Source organism: Hyaena hyaena, unplaced genomic scaffold (genome assembly GCF_003009895.1).
Source record: "Hyaena hyaena isolate Hyena2069 unplaced genomic scaffold, ASM300989v1 scaffold_16, whole genome shotgun sequence".
NCBI lineage: Eukaryota > Metazoa > Chordata > Mammalia > Carnivora > Hyaenidae > Hyaena > Hyaena hyaena.
The window spans coordinates 924,991-939,768 of NW_024080650.1; the positions used below are offsets into that span (position 1 = coordinate 924,991).

General features: G+C 48.7%; 1 protein-coding gene across 1 annotated transcript in view; it reads left to right on the plus strand.

Annotated features, from left to right (window-relative positions):
• ATRN (attractin) overlaps positions 1–7,308 on the plus strand; it is a 204,332-nt gene extending 197,024 nt beyond the window's left edge. Inside the window, exons 33-34 of the mRNA XM_039224093.1 lie at positions 2,329–2,443; positions 4,516–7,308. Of these exons, the coding sequence (XP_039080024.1) occupies positions 2,329–2,443; positions 4,516–4,640 (240 nt within the window). The 3' untranslated portion in view covers positions 4,641–7,308. The remainder of the gene's footprint in view (positions 1–2,328; positions 2,444–4,515) is intronic.
• Positions 7,309–14,778: the final 7,470 nt, after the last annotated feature.

Genomic DNA, 14,778 nt, shown 5'->3' on the forward strand with positions numbered 1-14,778 from the left:
ACTGGGGAAAAAAAAAAGATACCTAAAGGAGATGATAAAGTGACAGCTGTGACTTCTCATTAATAACACCAGAAGCCAAAGGAACATGGAAGAATGTCTCCAAACTACACAAAGAAAAGAACTGCCAACTTAGAATAGCATGCCTGGCAACTTGGCCTTTCAAGAATGAGGATAGAATGAAGATCTCTTCCAATTAGAAGGAAAGCTGAGTTGGCCACCAAAAGACCTGTACAAATGAAATATCTAAAGGATGTGCTAGAAAAAAGGGAAAGTACCCAGGAGGGGAATTGAGGTATAAGAAGGAATCATGAATAAATGAAATGGTAAACATGTATATGAATCTAAGCAAACATGATAAAACAACAATTTGTGGGAAATAAAAAAACAGACAAATCTTAAAGTACTAAGCGGCACCATATGTCATGTGTCAACAGCATATGACTCAGTTGGTTGCTCCTTAAAACACTTTCTTGACTCCCCTTCCAGGACAGCACACTCTCACCTTGTAGCTGCTCTTTCTCAGTGTTCTTTGTTCAACCCCCTCCGACTCCCCACACCTTTAACAGTGGTGCAGCTCAGTCTTTGGGCCTCCTCTCACATCTTTCACACCAGCTCCTTTGGCTACTGTCTTAGTCCTGTTCAAGCTGCTATAACAAAACACCAAAGACTAGGTGTCGTAGAAACGAGAAATTTCTCACAATTCTCAAGGACTTCTCTAGGAAGTCCAAGACCAAGATGCTGGCAGGTTCAGTGTCTGGTAAGAGCCTCCTTCCTAGTTCATAGATGATGCCTTCTTGCTCTGCTCTTCCATGGTTGAAGGGGCTAGGGAACATTCTGAGGACCCTTTTATAAGGGCACTCGTCACCTCTGAAAGGCCCCACCTCCAAATATAATTGTATTGGGCATTAAGATTTAACATAAGAATTTTGGAAGGACACAAACATTCAGACTACAGCAGCGATCTTTTCCATCATAGGTTTATTTTAATACCATGATCTCTGCTTAGACCTTTCCTGTGAGCCTCTGACTCCTGTATTCCATTGCTTACTCAGTATTCCCACTTCGATGTCTTAGCAGCCATCTCAGAGTTAACGTATCCAGAGCCGAGCTCTGGATGTCACTCCCCACACCTCCTCTCTTTCATATCACTCCCAACTCAGTACATACCACCTCCATCATCCTAGCTGCTCTGATCAGAATCCTCGGATTGTACTTGGGTCATACTTGCTCTCATTCTCATTGGACAACCAGTCCATCAGCACCTGTCTTTGGCTCTGAGGTCTTCCAACTACTGAGCACACCTCCACTGTTGTCACTGCCTTGATCTAGATCACTGCCCTTTCACCTACCCCATCCTTCCCTGTGCTGCAGCCACCGTGAGTCTGGAAGTCATTTTCTTCAACCAAATTGAAGGAACGAATGGCATATTTGGGATATGGCAGACAGAATTCTAAAGATGGCCCCCAAGATTCCCATGTTGTGGTTTTTCAGTCCGACACTACTCTGGGTACTGTAATGAAGGAGTTTTGCAGAAGTAACACAAATCTCAAGGTAGCTGAGACTGTAAGATACCAAGAGAGTTTTCTGTGGCTGGTGGCAGGAGAGGAAACATGAAAAGGACTTGGCCTGCCACCACTGATCTGAAGCTGGAGGGGCCATGTGAGGAGGTCTCTGGAAGAATGGCCCCCTCCAGATCACCAGCAACAAAATGGTGACCTCAGATCTATAGCTACAAGGAACTGGATTCTGCCAGCCACCTGAATGAGTTTTGAAGAGATTCTTCCCTCGAGCCTCCAGATAAGAGTCGGTGTAAATGATAACTGGACTTCCACCTTGTGAAGATAAGAGCTGAGACCCTTGAGAACTTTGTGAGATAAGAGCGAGAAGTTTCTAGAACTGATGGAAGAGGTGAACACACCTGTATCTCTAAGCAGGGAACTTTACAGAACTCACCTGGAACTTCTGACCTGCAAAACTGAGAGAATAAATAGGTACTGTTGTAAGCAGCTAAGTTAGTAATTTGTTACACAGCAGTAGAAACTAATACAGAGGATATATTTAAAAATCACATGGAGGGGCACCTGGGTGGCTCAGTTGGTTGAGCATCCAGCTCTTGATTCAGGCTCAGGTCATGATCTCACAGTTTCCTGAGCTCAAGCCCTGCATCAGGCTCTGCACTGACTGCGGAGCCTGCTTGGGATCCTCTCTCTACACTCTCTCTGTCTCTCTGAAATAAGCCTAAAAAATAAATAAAAATCACATGTGAAGGCTGCAATATTAACACTTGAGAAACACTGCTTTAGGTAATTCTTTGTTTTCTTCCACCAGACTGTTCCCAAACCCATTGCTCTGGAACCATGTTTTGGCAACAAAGCTGCTGTCCTCTCTGTGTTTGTGAGGCTCCCTCGAGGGCTCGGTGGAATCCCTCCTCCTGGGCAGTCAGGTGCGTAGATGAAGGCCAGTGACAAACACAAGACGTATGAACTTGGATGTAGAAGCGATAGTGAACAGTAGTCACATGCCTACCTCGTGTAATTGTAAGGGTTCGGCAAGATGATCCCATTATGCCTGGCATTCCCTAAACTATCTTTCCTGAGGTCACCGTTCTTTCCCAGGGACCAGCCCAGAGCTCCCCACCCTGCTCTGGCTCCCTCAGCCTCTCTGTGGTGTTGATGCTTCCGGCCACACCTTCCCTGGCTGCAGTGTTTTGCTCAGCTCTGCCCCCCCTCTCCTGTCTCCTTTTCCCTTACTCAGCCCGGAATGTAGGACGTCCCCCCTCCGCCCATACATCCTTCCTCAGTCATCTTACCTGCTCGTGGCTCTTCTCCAAGCTGGACACTCTCAAATTGGTATTTCTAGCACTACTGCATTTCTTTGGTTTGTCACTCTGTTTCAACTATAAGGCACAAATAGCAATTATAACAACTTAAAGGAAGTTTTGGAAATGTACTCACAATTCTACCATCCGGCACCCACCTATGTTCATTGTCTTCTTTCCTTTCCAGCTCCAGCCATCAAGTTTGTGGAAATGATTGTATGGATCTAATTTTTATTCTTTGCTTTTCATATAACTCATAAACATTTTTACAGATTACTACATAACATTTTACCAATGTCTTTTATGCAATTCCATCAAGTACACAAATCATAGTTTCGATATACATCCTCTTATCGAACACTAAGGAGATCTGGAACACAGTTTTGGAAAAATCGTGGAGTACTTTGGAGGGATGCCTCAGACAATATGCACAATATGTTTTACACAGCTTTTAGTTCAGATGATGGGGGTTAGGGCTGCCTTAGCCAAAGAAAGCCTTGTGTCTGTGATAAAGTATGTCACAGAAACCTTGCCCAGCCCTTGAGCTCCACAACTCCCCAACTGCAGCCCTCAGACTCAGAGGAGCCTCCAGCCAAGCTTTCAGAATAGTTTCTGGGTCTTTACGAGGAAAGCCTTCAGGCACGATCAGGCCAGATTTATAGTCTTCGTAGGGGAACAGCTTGATTTGCCCTCACCTAGGGATGTGAGTTCAGCTCCTAACTCAGCTTTACCCTTGTTGAGGGTAGAATGACCCACTGACCTGAACTTCTGCACCCCCTAGTTTAGACGGGTCTTCCTCAGGACTCCCAGGGTACCCAGCTCTGCCTTTGCCAGAGCAGCATCACTGCTGTGGATTCCCCATGCGTGCCAGGCACATGCCTCCATTTTATAGGCTCAGTGAAGTAGAATGACAGGCAGCACTCACGTGGCTCCTGAGAACCTCCGTGGGGCGCCGAGCCTGCACTGGGTTTGTTCACGTGCGCCGGGAGTCCACCTCCCAGTACAGAAAGGAGAATGGAACCACTGGTCCCTAAAGCACAGGTGGTGGAGGTGGTGGGGTGATGAGCCAGGTACTGTTCTAAGATTTTTACATGGATTCAGTCAGTGACTCCTCACACAGGCTCTGTACTGCTGTTGTCCCCATCTTACAAATGAGGAAACTGAGGCAGGGGGCGGTTAAAGAACCTGGCTTATTCCAAAGCATGGCCCCAGAGAGTGTCCTAACTTGTGTCATAGGACAGATACAAAAATAACCAGTGCTGGCTGAGTTCTGTGGAATGAATCTGAATTTAGTCAGAGTGCTGCTTTTTCTTAGCACCCTTTTGGAGGCCAGCAGGAAGAATTTACCACTTAAAGCATGGCTGCAATCTTATTTAAATGCTCCAACTGCCAGGCAGAGTTCTTTGCTTCATGGATGTGCTGAACAGCAAGCTACATCTTTTGTGTAAAAAATGGGGAGGGGAGGACAATATGTATTTATATTTGCATCAGCAAGCCCTGAAAGAATATATACAAACTAATGAAAGCAGTGCTCGGATGGAGGGAGGTAGGAGACACAAAGAGGAAGTAAGACTTTTCCTTATGTGCTTTACTTGTTTATCGCACTCCAAGAATATAAAAAAAAAAATTTTTTTTTTAAATTTTTGAATACAAAGCAAGCTGCTCCTTAACACGTGTTCCCGGTGGGCTCTCCCCAGGTCTCGCAGTGGCCAGCGCCTTGGTGGACATTTCTCAGCAGATGCCAATAGTGTACAAAGAGAAGTCAGGAGCCGTGAGAAACCGGAAGCAGCAGCCCCCTGCGCAGCCTGGGACCTGCATTTGAGGCTGGGCCAGGGACTCTCCGTGAGTGAGCGAGCCAGGTGTGGCGTGCCAACGCCGTCTGCAGGGAGGGGGCAGGCGGGGAGATGCTATGCGAAGCGGGCCGAAGACTGGAAACCCTCGAAACATCTGACTCCTCTGCATGTTCACGAGCTTTCTTTGCCGGTTTCTCCCATCTGTGCTCCAGCATCTAACCTTTTACTTTTGCATAGGACATCATTGATTTAATTGCAGGTCCAGGGGTGATCCCGTTGTTGCTGGAGGAGGCCGGGGTGGAGCCAGTGGGAGAGCTGGGAAACGACACTCAGGTTCACTTGTGGAAAACTGCTTTTGGGGCCGTCTCAACTTGCAAAAAACAAAAGATGTAGTGTTTACAAGTAGACATTCATCATCTGTTGTTCTTGAACATGGTCTTTTAAAAATTAGTCAGATGAACTTGTTCTCATCTGAAGCCTGCTGTCTTTTATACAAGATGTGCTACTTAGTCTCGCACAGTGTAGGCAAGTCTCTCTCTTCCAGGGAGTAGCTTTTTTCTAGTTGAGAATTAACAATGGTCCGGCTCTTTTGAATCATATCAAACTAAGGTAGAAAGGGGCTATTTTAAATGTCAAGGTCAGCAGTGTTACTTAGAATGTAAACTGATGTAGTAGGTAGTTTTTTATAGCAACTTGATTAATTTAGTCTTAATCCATTTGAAATTTTCTCCCTCTGTCTCTCTCTTCATCTCTCTCTCACACACATAGACACACGCACGCACACATGTGCATGTGCGTGTGCGCGCGCGCGCACACACACACACACACACACTAAGTGCCTAGACTTTAAATAGATCTAGCAATTGGAAAGTTAGTAAGCCTATGTTTTTACATAATTGCATTCCTACATTCTTATAAAATTTAAATAGCTACCATTGGCAATCTGCTCTTTTTCTAAAATCTGATTTGCAGCCAGGAAAGAATTTTCTCACCCCAGGGAACGTTTAACCTAGCAGCAGGGACTGAGAGGAAAGCGGAAATGACCAAACTGTGAAAGCTCCTGTTTGTGTTGTCATCAGAAGGGTCCCTAAATAAGGTGTGGTCCTCGTGTGCCCCCTGCCCCCCCCAACTCTAGGCCTGATGTTTGCTCCAGCCCTTCTGGCCACCCTGCCAGGACGCCACAGAGGAGGGGACTCATTCATGTTACACATGTCCCTTGAACAGAAAAGAGCATGACAGTACTTGGGACCCCTGCATCAACAAGCAGCAGTGTGTTCCCGTAGCCGGCTCGAAGCTGGCGGGTCATCCTCAGGCTGCTGATGGAATCGCACGCCCCAAGCCTGCAGAAGGACCTGGGATTGTTTGCCTGTTCTGCTCCAGGAGAGGCTCAGCCCAGCACCCCCATCCTCCTTCCCAGACCTGGGCGGTGGCTCTGGGCGGGGCAGTGGCCACTGCAGACGATGAAAAGCACATGGAGAAAATGGATGAGGAGGAATAACTATGCCGAGTGGAAAGTGACCAAATTGAAGTGGGGTAGGGCAGTCCCGCTCTTCTCCCCAGGCCACTACCTGCGTGTCGTGTTGTCCCCGCGTGTGGTGCTCTATATTCTGGCATCATGCAGCGGCCTCCCCAGGTCTGTATTCGCTTCACAAGTTTGGAGTTCATTACCATTACCCCATAGGGATGGACCTTTAGATAAAATGCTCAAGTGTGTGAATTTGGAGAAATTAATACTCAAAAGGGCAAAGACTGCAGCATTTCACCTTTAAATGCAGCGCCTAGAGTAGGGGTGCTGTCTCTTCCCCAGCACCAACCCCTCACCCATGATGAGTTGCCTGGAAAGATGTTTTCAAGGAAGTTGAACCATAAAACACTGTCTGATGCACAAAACACCTCTAGTTTGAGACTCGTCTCTCAAAAAGCTGCTTATTCACATCATTGGTAAAGAGCAGACAATTCTAGAAAAGACCCCTTCTCTTCTAAGCTTCCCACATCCCTGCTCAACACCACGGCACCCACAGAGCCTGTCACAGAGTGGCGCTTTACCCCTGTAATTGCCATGAGGCCTCTTAGCAGAGAGAGGAAAGCCACCGGAGAGGGAGCTCCCACAAGGAAAATCCTTGTTCGTTCAAAGGACCAGTGTTTCTTTGGCCAAAGAAGTCTCTTCCCCATGGGTTCCCAGGCCCTTGAAATAACATGTACTGTGTCCCTTAGCCACCTGGATATTTTATTTTTTTCTAAACGATAGTTTATTTTTAAAAAGGAGCAAGTGATGGTTAATTCCGCTCCAGCAGTGGAAAAGCAGCTGAACCCACCTGCTTCTCCTTTGCAGCCAAGAGTAAGCAATGTCCTCCAGGCTCAGGCCAGAGAAGGGAGCGGCAAGAGGAAGAGGCAGTCAGCTTAGGAGCCAGTTACCAAGAGGGAATCATCTGGAACTTCAGAGAAATGCCTGCGTGTCACAGGAGAGCCTGTATATAAGTTAAAATTGTCATGAAAACATCGATGTTGCACTTGTACATAATTATACAGTAGTGTCCAGAATGTTCATTCAGAGTGTACATAAAACAAAAACCTATGTTAATGTATTTTTATTAAATGTGACGGTGTCTGAATTTTACCTAGTATGTTTGTGCCACATACTGGATATGCAAGTTTGAAGAAGTCCTCTCGTTGGGCCCTGATACACTGATAACAAAGGCAAAAAAAAAAAAAAAAAAAAAGGCACACACACACACCCCATGCCAGTGTGTCCAGATGCGTCTGGTACTAATTGGATGACTCCAAAACAGAAATTGGCTGTCAGTACACAGAGGAGAAATCGGGCATTGAGCCCACTTCCATAGCACTGTGTGAGGAGACGCAAAGGCAGTGGGAAGGGCCCTGTCGCTGTTGTTGGCTCTGCAAGTGCGCCATGAATCTCTCTGTTGGCCTCTTGGTGCTGCGCCTGGCCAGCCGTGACCCATCTTGTCCTGAGGACTGTTTCTCTCAGTCTCTAAGTTCAAAGACTCTGTCAGATTTTCCAAAAAGGGGTTTTCCAGGTTGCATCTGTTTGGTCAAAAATTTTAATGACCATTTCCCAGAACCGTGGCTTCCTATGCTAAAAACTGGGGGTGGGAGTAGGGTGGCTAGTTCATTGACAAATAGCTCCCGTTCCCTCCTGGAGGACTGCTCACAACCTGGCCTCCTGTCCACCCCTAACTCCTCCTCACACACAGTTTGGGGAGAAGTCTGCACTTCCTGTGAGATCACCTCTTAAAGATGGGAGGAGATGTGAGCTAACCCAGAGGAAAAGCAGCTCTGGACAGAAGACTGTCAGCAACAGGAAAATAGCAGAACTTGTGTGGATGAGGCCTGAAGTGCAATATTGCAGACACACCAGGAAGTCTGGGGCGGACGGATGAGAAGACCAGAGCACTATTGGTAGAAAAAAGACATGTTACCTTTTCGGTGCATCTCTGTCAACTCAACAGAGTGCATCTGGGGAGAGGGTGGAGACTCACTTCCGTGGGTGCTGGTGTCATTTTTGAGAACACCTTTGATCCTTTAGTTTCTAGCATCCATCCACCCATTCAATGAGTATTCACTAAGCACTTACTAACAACCTAAGCTAACACTAGGACAGTGACCAAGATGGACAAGAAGCTTCGTGGAATGACAGCAAAACCCAGCTCAAGCCCCTCCTCCTGGGAGACCTCTTCTCGTGGCGGTTCCTGTGAGAACTGGCCACCCTGAGGACAGACCCAGGAAGGCAGGGGTTCAGTCCTCAGGCCGTGCACCAGCTCCCAATCTGAAACATTTGCCCAATTTACCAAACCATGAAAATCACCGTGATGGCAGGCCCGCCAAGAGACATTTCCCCGGGATCGTGCAAACTTCTCGGCACCCTTACCTGCAGGGAAACGGTTTGGAGTGGAGAGGAAAACTGGCGCCTTCGCTTTCAAAGGCAATAATGGAATCGACTTTCAGTAACTGAAATTTGTGCACAAAACATTCTAAACACTAGTGAAGCCTGTTTTGTTGAACTGATTCTGGCTCTGAAAATGTTTTTGTTTTATAGGTATTTACGGTTTTTGTTTTTGTTCTGGGGATTTTTTTGGTTTTTTTGTTTGTTTGTTTGTTTGGGTTTGGATTCAAGCTTAGTTTGTTAATATGTATAATTTAGCATCTATTGCACTCATGTAAATATGGAGTAAGTATTGTAAACTATTTCATTGCTGGGGACTGTGGGTGTTATACATACATTTAGGACTGCAATTTTTTGGTATTTTTTGTATTGTAAAATAACAGCTAATTTAAGCAGGAACAAGAGAATTAAGGGAGGTCTGTGCATTTTAAACACAAATGTGAAGAACTTGTATATAAACAGAAGTAAATACTATAATACAAACTTCCTTCTGAAATAAAAGTAGATCTGGTAAAAATGTGGTTTTTGCTCTGTTTAATTTTGATTTTGTTTTATTTCATTTATTTTTACAGTTTGGTCATTCAAACCTTAAGAAAAGGAAAAAAAAAATGTTTAAAGTGGTTACCAGTTTTCAGACTGTCTCAGAGGAAGCACTTGGCATTCAGTGAAGGTAAAGGTGTCAGACCAGCAGGATGGGCACCTGTTGGGGTGAAGAGGGTACAGAGAGCCCCACCAGCTCGTGAGCAGACTCCCAGCATCCCCACCGTAGCCTGTGTTGCCTTTGAAACAACAGTGCTGGGGAGGGAGAATGGTGTGCGGAGCAGCTCTGCCCTGGCATGGGGTGGGTCCAGCGCTGGGCACAGCCCCGTGTGCCAGAGCACAGCACACACCGAGGCCAGAGCCACCCAGCTGTCCTCGGTCTCTCACCTTCTTGTTCTCTCACGGAGTCCCGAATATTTAGACATTCCAAACTGGTAAATTTCAGGTGTGCTGACAGGTTGAGGACTCTCTGGCCACAGCGTTGTCCTTGGTTTTGAATTTTTGATGTTCTTTCCATCCACAAAGCCCTGTCTTGAGTGCGGCTCCTGTGTGTGGGGCAGGGTCAGAACAGTGCACTTCAGCGCCCTGGTGTGGAGCGCGGGAGCCCTACAAGTATGACATCAGCATAAGGGGAGTTGAGAACATCAGAACACAGTTCAACATGGTTCACTTAGGAGAGGGTGGGTGAGGTGCCAGGCCCAGCCGGCCCACCACAGCTTGGGGCTGGGCTAGGGAGGTAAATGGTTGGGCTAGTGGCCAATGCCAGGTTGGAGAAGACCTTGAAATTATGCTAGGGGGAAGGCTGTGGGTGCCACCAGCTGCTCAAGACAGGATGGAAACCTGTGAGCGTGTGGTGTAATGGTAGAGGCCATGCTGTGTGTTCACCAAACCTGTTAGACTTTACTACCGGAACCACAGGTTAGGTGGGGCACCATACACTGAGCTGTGGCCAGAGAAATGTTGGAATAAGTGATGGACACCAGTTCTGAACTTGGCCCATTCGGTGTTCCCACGTTGGACTCCCTAGAGGTCAGGTGCTAAAGATGTTGGAAGGCACGTGGGTCCCTGAGTCACCAGATAGAGGCAAGCCACCTTAAAATGCATAGCTTTGGCTTAGGTAGTGGCCAGGTGGCAGGCAAGGAGAGAACAGATGGCGGCAGCAGAACAGCCGGGATCCCTGGCAGGCAGTGGAAAACATGTGGTAAGACTGGTAAGTTCGACAACTTGGGAAGTAGTCTGTGTAGCGACTGAGTTTTTAGCTCAGAGGGAAGAAGCTCAAGAAAACCAGAATGTGGTATGTGTTGGTTAATACTGGCTGCTTCTGATGAGGCATCACAACAAAGAGCTGACTTTCTAGAATTAGCCAGTTTATAGGCCGAAGGGAAGGGGGTGGCGAATCCTGAAATCCAGGGTCTTGCAGTGTTAGAGAAGTCGACTTGTCTTGCTTCTGGCCTCAAAACAGTAAGAGTTGCTCATGATCAACAGAGACCCAGTAAACCTCGGCCTCCACGGGTGGGAATCAGGTGGAGGCTGGTCTTCCCACGTGAACCTCAGAACCTCAAGGACAACATCTTGAGGGAGAAGCATGTGAATAAGGAAGCAAAGATACAAAGCCAACTTGAGAACTGCGTCCAGGAAATGACCTGGAAGTGCCATCACTGACCCTGGACCTGCCCGGGAAATAAAAAGTGTAGGTTTTTGAGGGATAATTATGTTGCCAAAGAAACCATTAGCCTGACCCTTAAAACTGAAACCGACCAGGGGCACCTGGCTGGCTTAGTCGGTTAGGCGTCCGACTTTCACTTAGGTCATGATCTCGCGGTTCGTGGGTTCGAGCCCCGCGTCAGGCTCTGTGCTGACTGCCAACTCAGAGCCTGGAGCCTGTTTCAGAGTCTGTGACTCCCTCTCTCTCTGACCCTCCCCTGCTCATGCTGTCTCTCTCTCTCTCTCTCTCTCCTAGAAATAAAAAAAAAAAAAAAAATGAAACCGACCAACCAGTACTGTGGCTGTTGAGGAAGCCTTCAGTTAGAGCCACCGGCAAGCAGGTCGTTGTGGAAGCTGTGTCTGAGGGCACACACCCCATCGCCACCCGAATGTGGCCCCAAGAATAGATAGGAGCTCTTGTCAGGAACTTCTCCCACCGCAAGGCAGGGCCCCCAAAGGATTTCAGGTCACTGTATGTCTGCCACCCTCCTTCCTGCAGGAGGGCGCTTTCCCTGGCCAGACGCCATGTAGGGACCAGGGAGTCCAGTGAACAAAACAGACCCAAATCCCTGCCCTTGAGTTTACCATGCAGCTGGGGAGACAGATAATGAGTATGTCAGATGGTGAGCTCTGTGAAAGTACATACGAGATAGGGGCCAGAAAGTGTGGGAGCCAGGTGCTCCTTTACGTAAGTGAGGCAGGGGAAGGCCACTCTGACAGGTTGACAGCTGAGCAGAGAGCTGAATGGAGGGAGCTGGCACATGGATGTTTGGGACAAGAGCAGTCAGAAATAGAGGGGGCAGTCGGCACAGAGGCCTAGAGGTAGAGTAGGCCTGCTGGGTCTGAGCGGTTCTGAGGCTGCCAGAGTAGCTAAAACAAAGCCGGCTACCCTCTCAGTGGCGGAGTTGGGCCTGGCCACAGCCTGTGGGGCACGGTTCTCAACTGGCACAGGGCCACCCCCTGAGGGACATTTGGGAAATAGGTGGGAGTGATTCTGCCTATTGCATTGCAGGGGGAGGCGCTGCTGTGATTTAGTGGCTGAGCCTGAAGGTGGTCATCCTGTGACACGTGGGGCGGCCCCGCCCGGCCAAGAACAGACCCACCTCCCACTCGATGTTTAAATGTCTTGCTTGATGTTTGTGGAGATGAGAAAATCTGTTCCTAATTATTTTAGTCTAGAAGCCAACCCTGTTGCAAACACAGGATTTGAGAGCTGGTTTGATTCAGTCTAGTTTTCCAGAAATGCAACTATTGTGTAAAATCAAGGGAAGACCAAACTTTGTTTTCTTCAAAACTTTACCCAGAGCTGGTCATCGTTTTGGAAAATTCCGTCACTCCTGGTATCCGTGTCCGCAGCCCCGCCTACACACGTGTGGGCTGCATGTGAGCAGACACCCTGTGGCCCTGTGTTGCTAGCTGTGTGACACACCTGACACAAACCCCCTTCCATCTTGTGTCGCCAACACAGGAAAGGGACTAGACCAGGTGACCTGTTGCTTGTGTGAGGCGTACTGCACAGGGCGCTAGGCTCGGCCTGCCTCGGGGCCCGTTGGCGCACCCTCTCAGCCCTTCTTCATTGGCTTAATCCTGATCCCTTGGGGGTTCAGCTTCTGAGGTGGTACGTTTTGTCCCCCCAGTGTGTACTCATCTCCGTTCTCTCTGGACCTTCTGCCTGGTTCGGGAGGCTCCTTTGGGTGTGGGGTGACACGATCTTGGCAGAACAGCTTTCTAACACCTGCTTCAACTCAGGCCTTTGGGGCCTGCGGTCCAACGAGACTGGGCCGCAGCTCTGTCTCCTGTCACACGCATGGCGGGCTCACTGGCAAGTTGCTGTCCAGCTTGGGGGGGGGGTCTCCTGAAGCCTCATGTGGCCCCTGTCCCCCTCCTTCTCTTGAAATCTCACTTAACAGTGTCCACACTTCCTGTAAAAACGGGCAGCTGCTGTGAGTTTGGCCCTGTCTGACTCAACTGGGGTAGGGGAGGTGCGGGGAGAGTGGATATGGACAGCAAGCAGTTTCCGCTTCAACCCTGCATCTAGACAACAGGCTCCAAGCCAGACTGGGCATTCATGAGCCGTGAAGTTTCCACCAATAAATCCACAGATGCTCCTTAGCACCTGCCTTTTGGCCTGACCCCACCCCAGCCACCTGCCAGCTGGAAGCCCAGTGTTGACAACAGCTAGCAGAGGCCCAGTCACAGGGATAAGGCCAGGGTGAGGACCACAGTGTCCCCAAGTGCACGTGAAAGAGTGACAGCAAGCAGGCTACCCGGAAAGACACGGAGGTCAACACTCCAATGTGGATAAACGAGGCAGGACCTGTTCCTGGTCGTGGGGGCCACAGCTGGACTCAGCCTCGAGGCGTTTGGCCAGACTTTTTCAGGTAGAAGTGACAGAAACTGAACTCAGACAACTCTTGGTTTCCTGGAGCCACTGTAACAAATTCCCCAACCTTGATGACTTCAAACGGAAACTTATTCTCAGTTCTGGAGGCCAAAAGTCCAAAATCACAGAGTTGGTGGGGCTCTGCTCCTTCCAGAAGCTCCAGGAGAGAACCCATCCTGGTAGCCACCAACACTCCTTAGCTTATGGCCACATCGCTCCCATCTCTGTCTTCCCATCATCCTCTCTTCCATGTCTCCCCAGTCTCCCCAGGCCTCTCTTGTAGGGATGCATTTAGGGCCCACTCTGACAATCTAAGATAAGCACCTCCTGTCCAGATTCTTAATCACATCTTTTGCTATATTAGGTACCTTTCACTCTTTTGCCTGCATGTAAGGTAACATTCACAGGTTCCAAGGCTTAGGATGCAGACATATATTCGGAGCCACCATTCAGCCCCTTACAGCAACAAAACTCTTGGGAAGTCTACTGGCCCAGGTGTGGCAAAATGGTGTCCTTTGCAAGCCACCGCACCTGGTCCCCTCCTCGTGGCTTCTCTTTTGAGAGCCGCCTGGGTCCATGCCCCAAATGGCCTCAAACCTCCCTCCAGGGAATCTTCACTCTCAGGAAGAACAGCCAGGCAGGCAGCAGGAGCCCCGTGACCTTCCATTTCCGCACTGCACCCAGTAAGGAAGCCTCTTTTCCAAAGCACATTGTCTGATGGTAAAGCGGCTCCGCTGGCCGTGCCTGAGTTGGAGAGAAGTACCGAAGGAAGGCAGCCAGCTGCCGTGGAACGGTGCCACTGTTTGCAAGCAGGTTCTGCTCTTTATCTTCCCAGTCTTCTGGAAAGGGTATGTGCCTGTATTTTACTCTAATTGTCTGAGTGAAAAAAATGAAGTGATAGGGCTCCTGGCTCCTTCTCTCCTAGTCGGGAGAGCATGCAACTCTCGATCTCAGGGTCATAAGTCCCAGCCCCACACGCGGTTTAGAGATTACTTATATTTTTCAAAACAGAAATGAAGTGACAGGGTTAACACATGCTCACATACAGCCAGCCATGTATCAGATCTTTAATTCTTCCTTTGGATCACCACGCAATTGCTCCGTCTCAGCTCCGAGCACACATAACACCCCGTCTCTCCCCATCCCACATACAGGTTCCCATTCCCATGCAGGTGAAGATGGTCGAGAGCATTCCTTCTTCAAAAACGGACTGGACCCTGAGCTTCACTCTGCCCGACACTCCTTTTTTATTTTTTCCCCCGTTGGAGAACTGTCCTTCCCATTTCATGTGATCTTTGTGGGCTGATGTCACTCCCCAGCCACTGGAAGAGGCTTATAAACCACACTGAGCCCACCAAGGTCCTGCCTGGCTCAGCCCATGAATGACAGGTAAATCTGCTGAGATTCCTAAAAGGAGAGACTAGATCTTCAGCTGCTGATGGCCTTCTTCCCCACCCTGAAGCGAGAGCCTGCCCGGCTGCACAGGGAAGCTACACAGACCAACTAGCGCACCTTCACTTGTAACCCTGGAGACAGCTGTGCCTGGTGCCCAGACTGCCCAGTCGTATACCCATGCAGGTGTGATTTGTGCTTGGTTCCGATAAGATTGCTGGCTGAAGCTGGAAGGCTGGCTGAC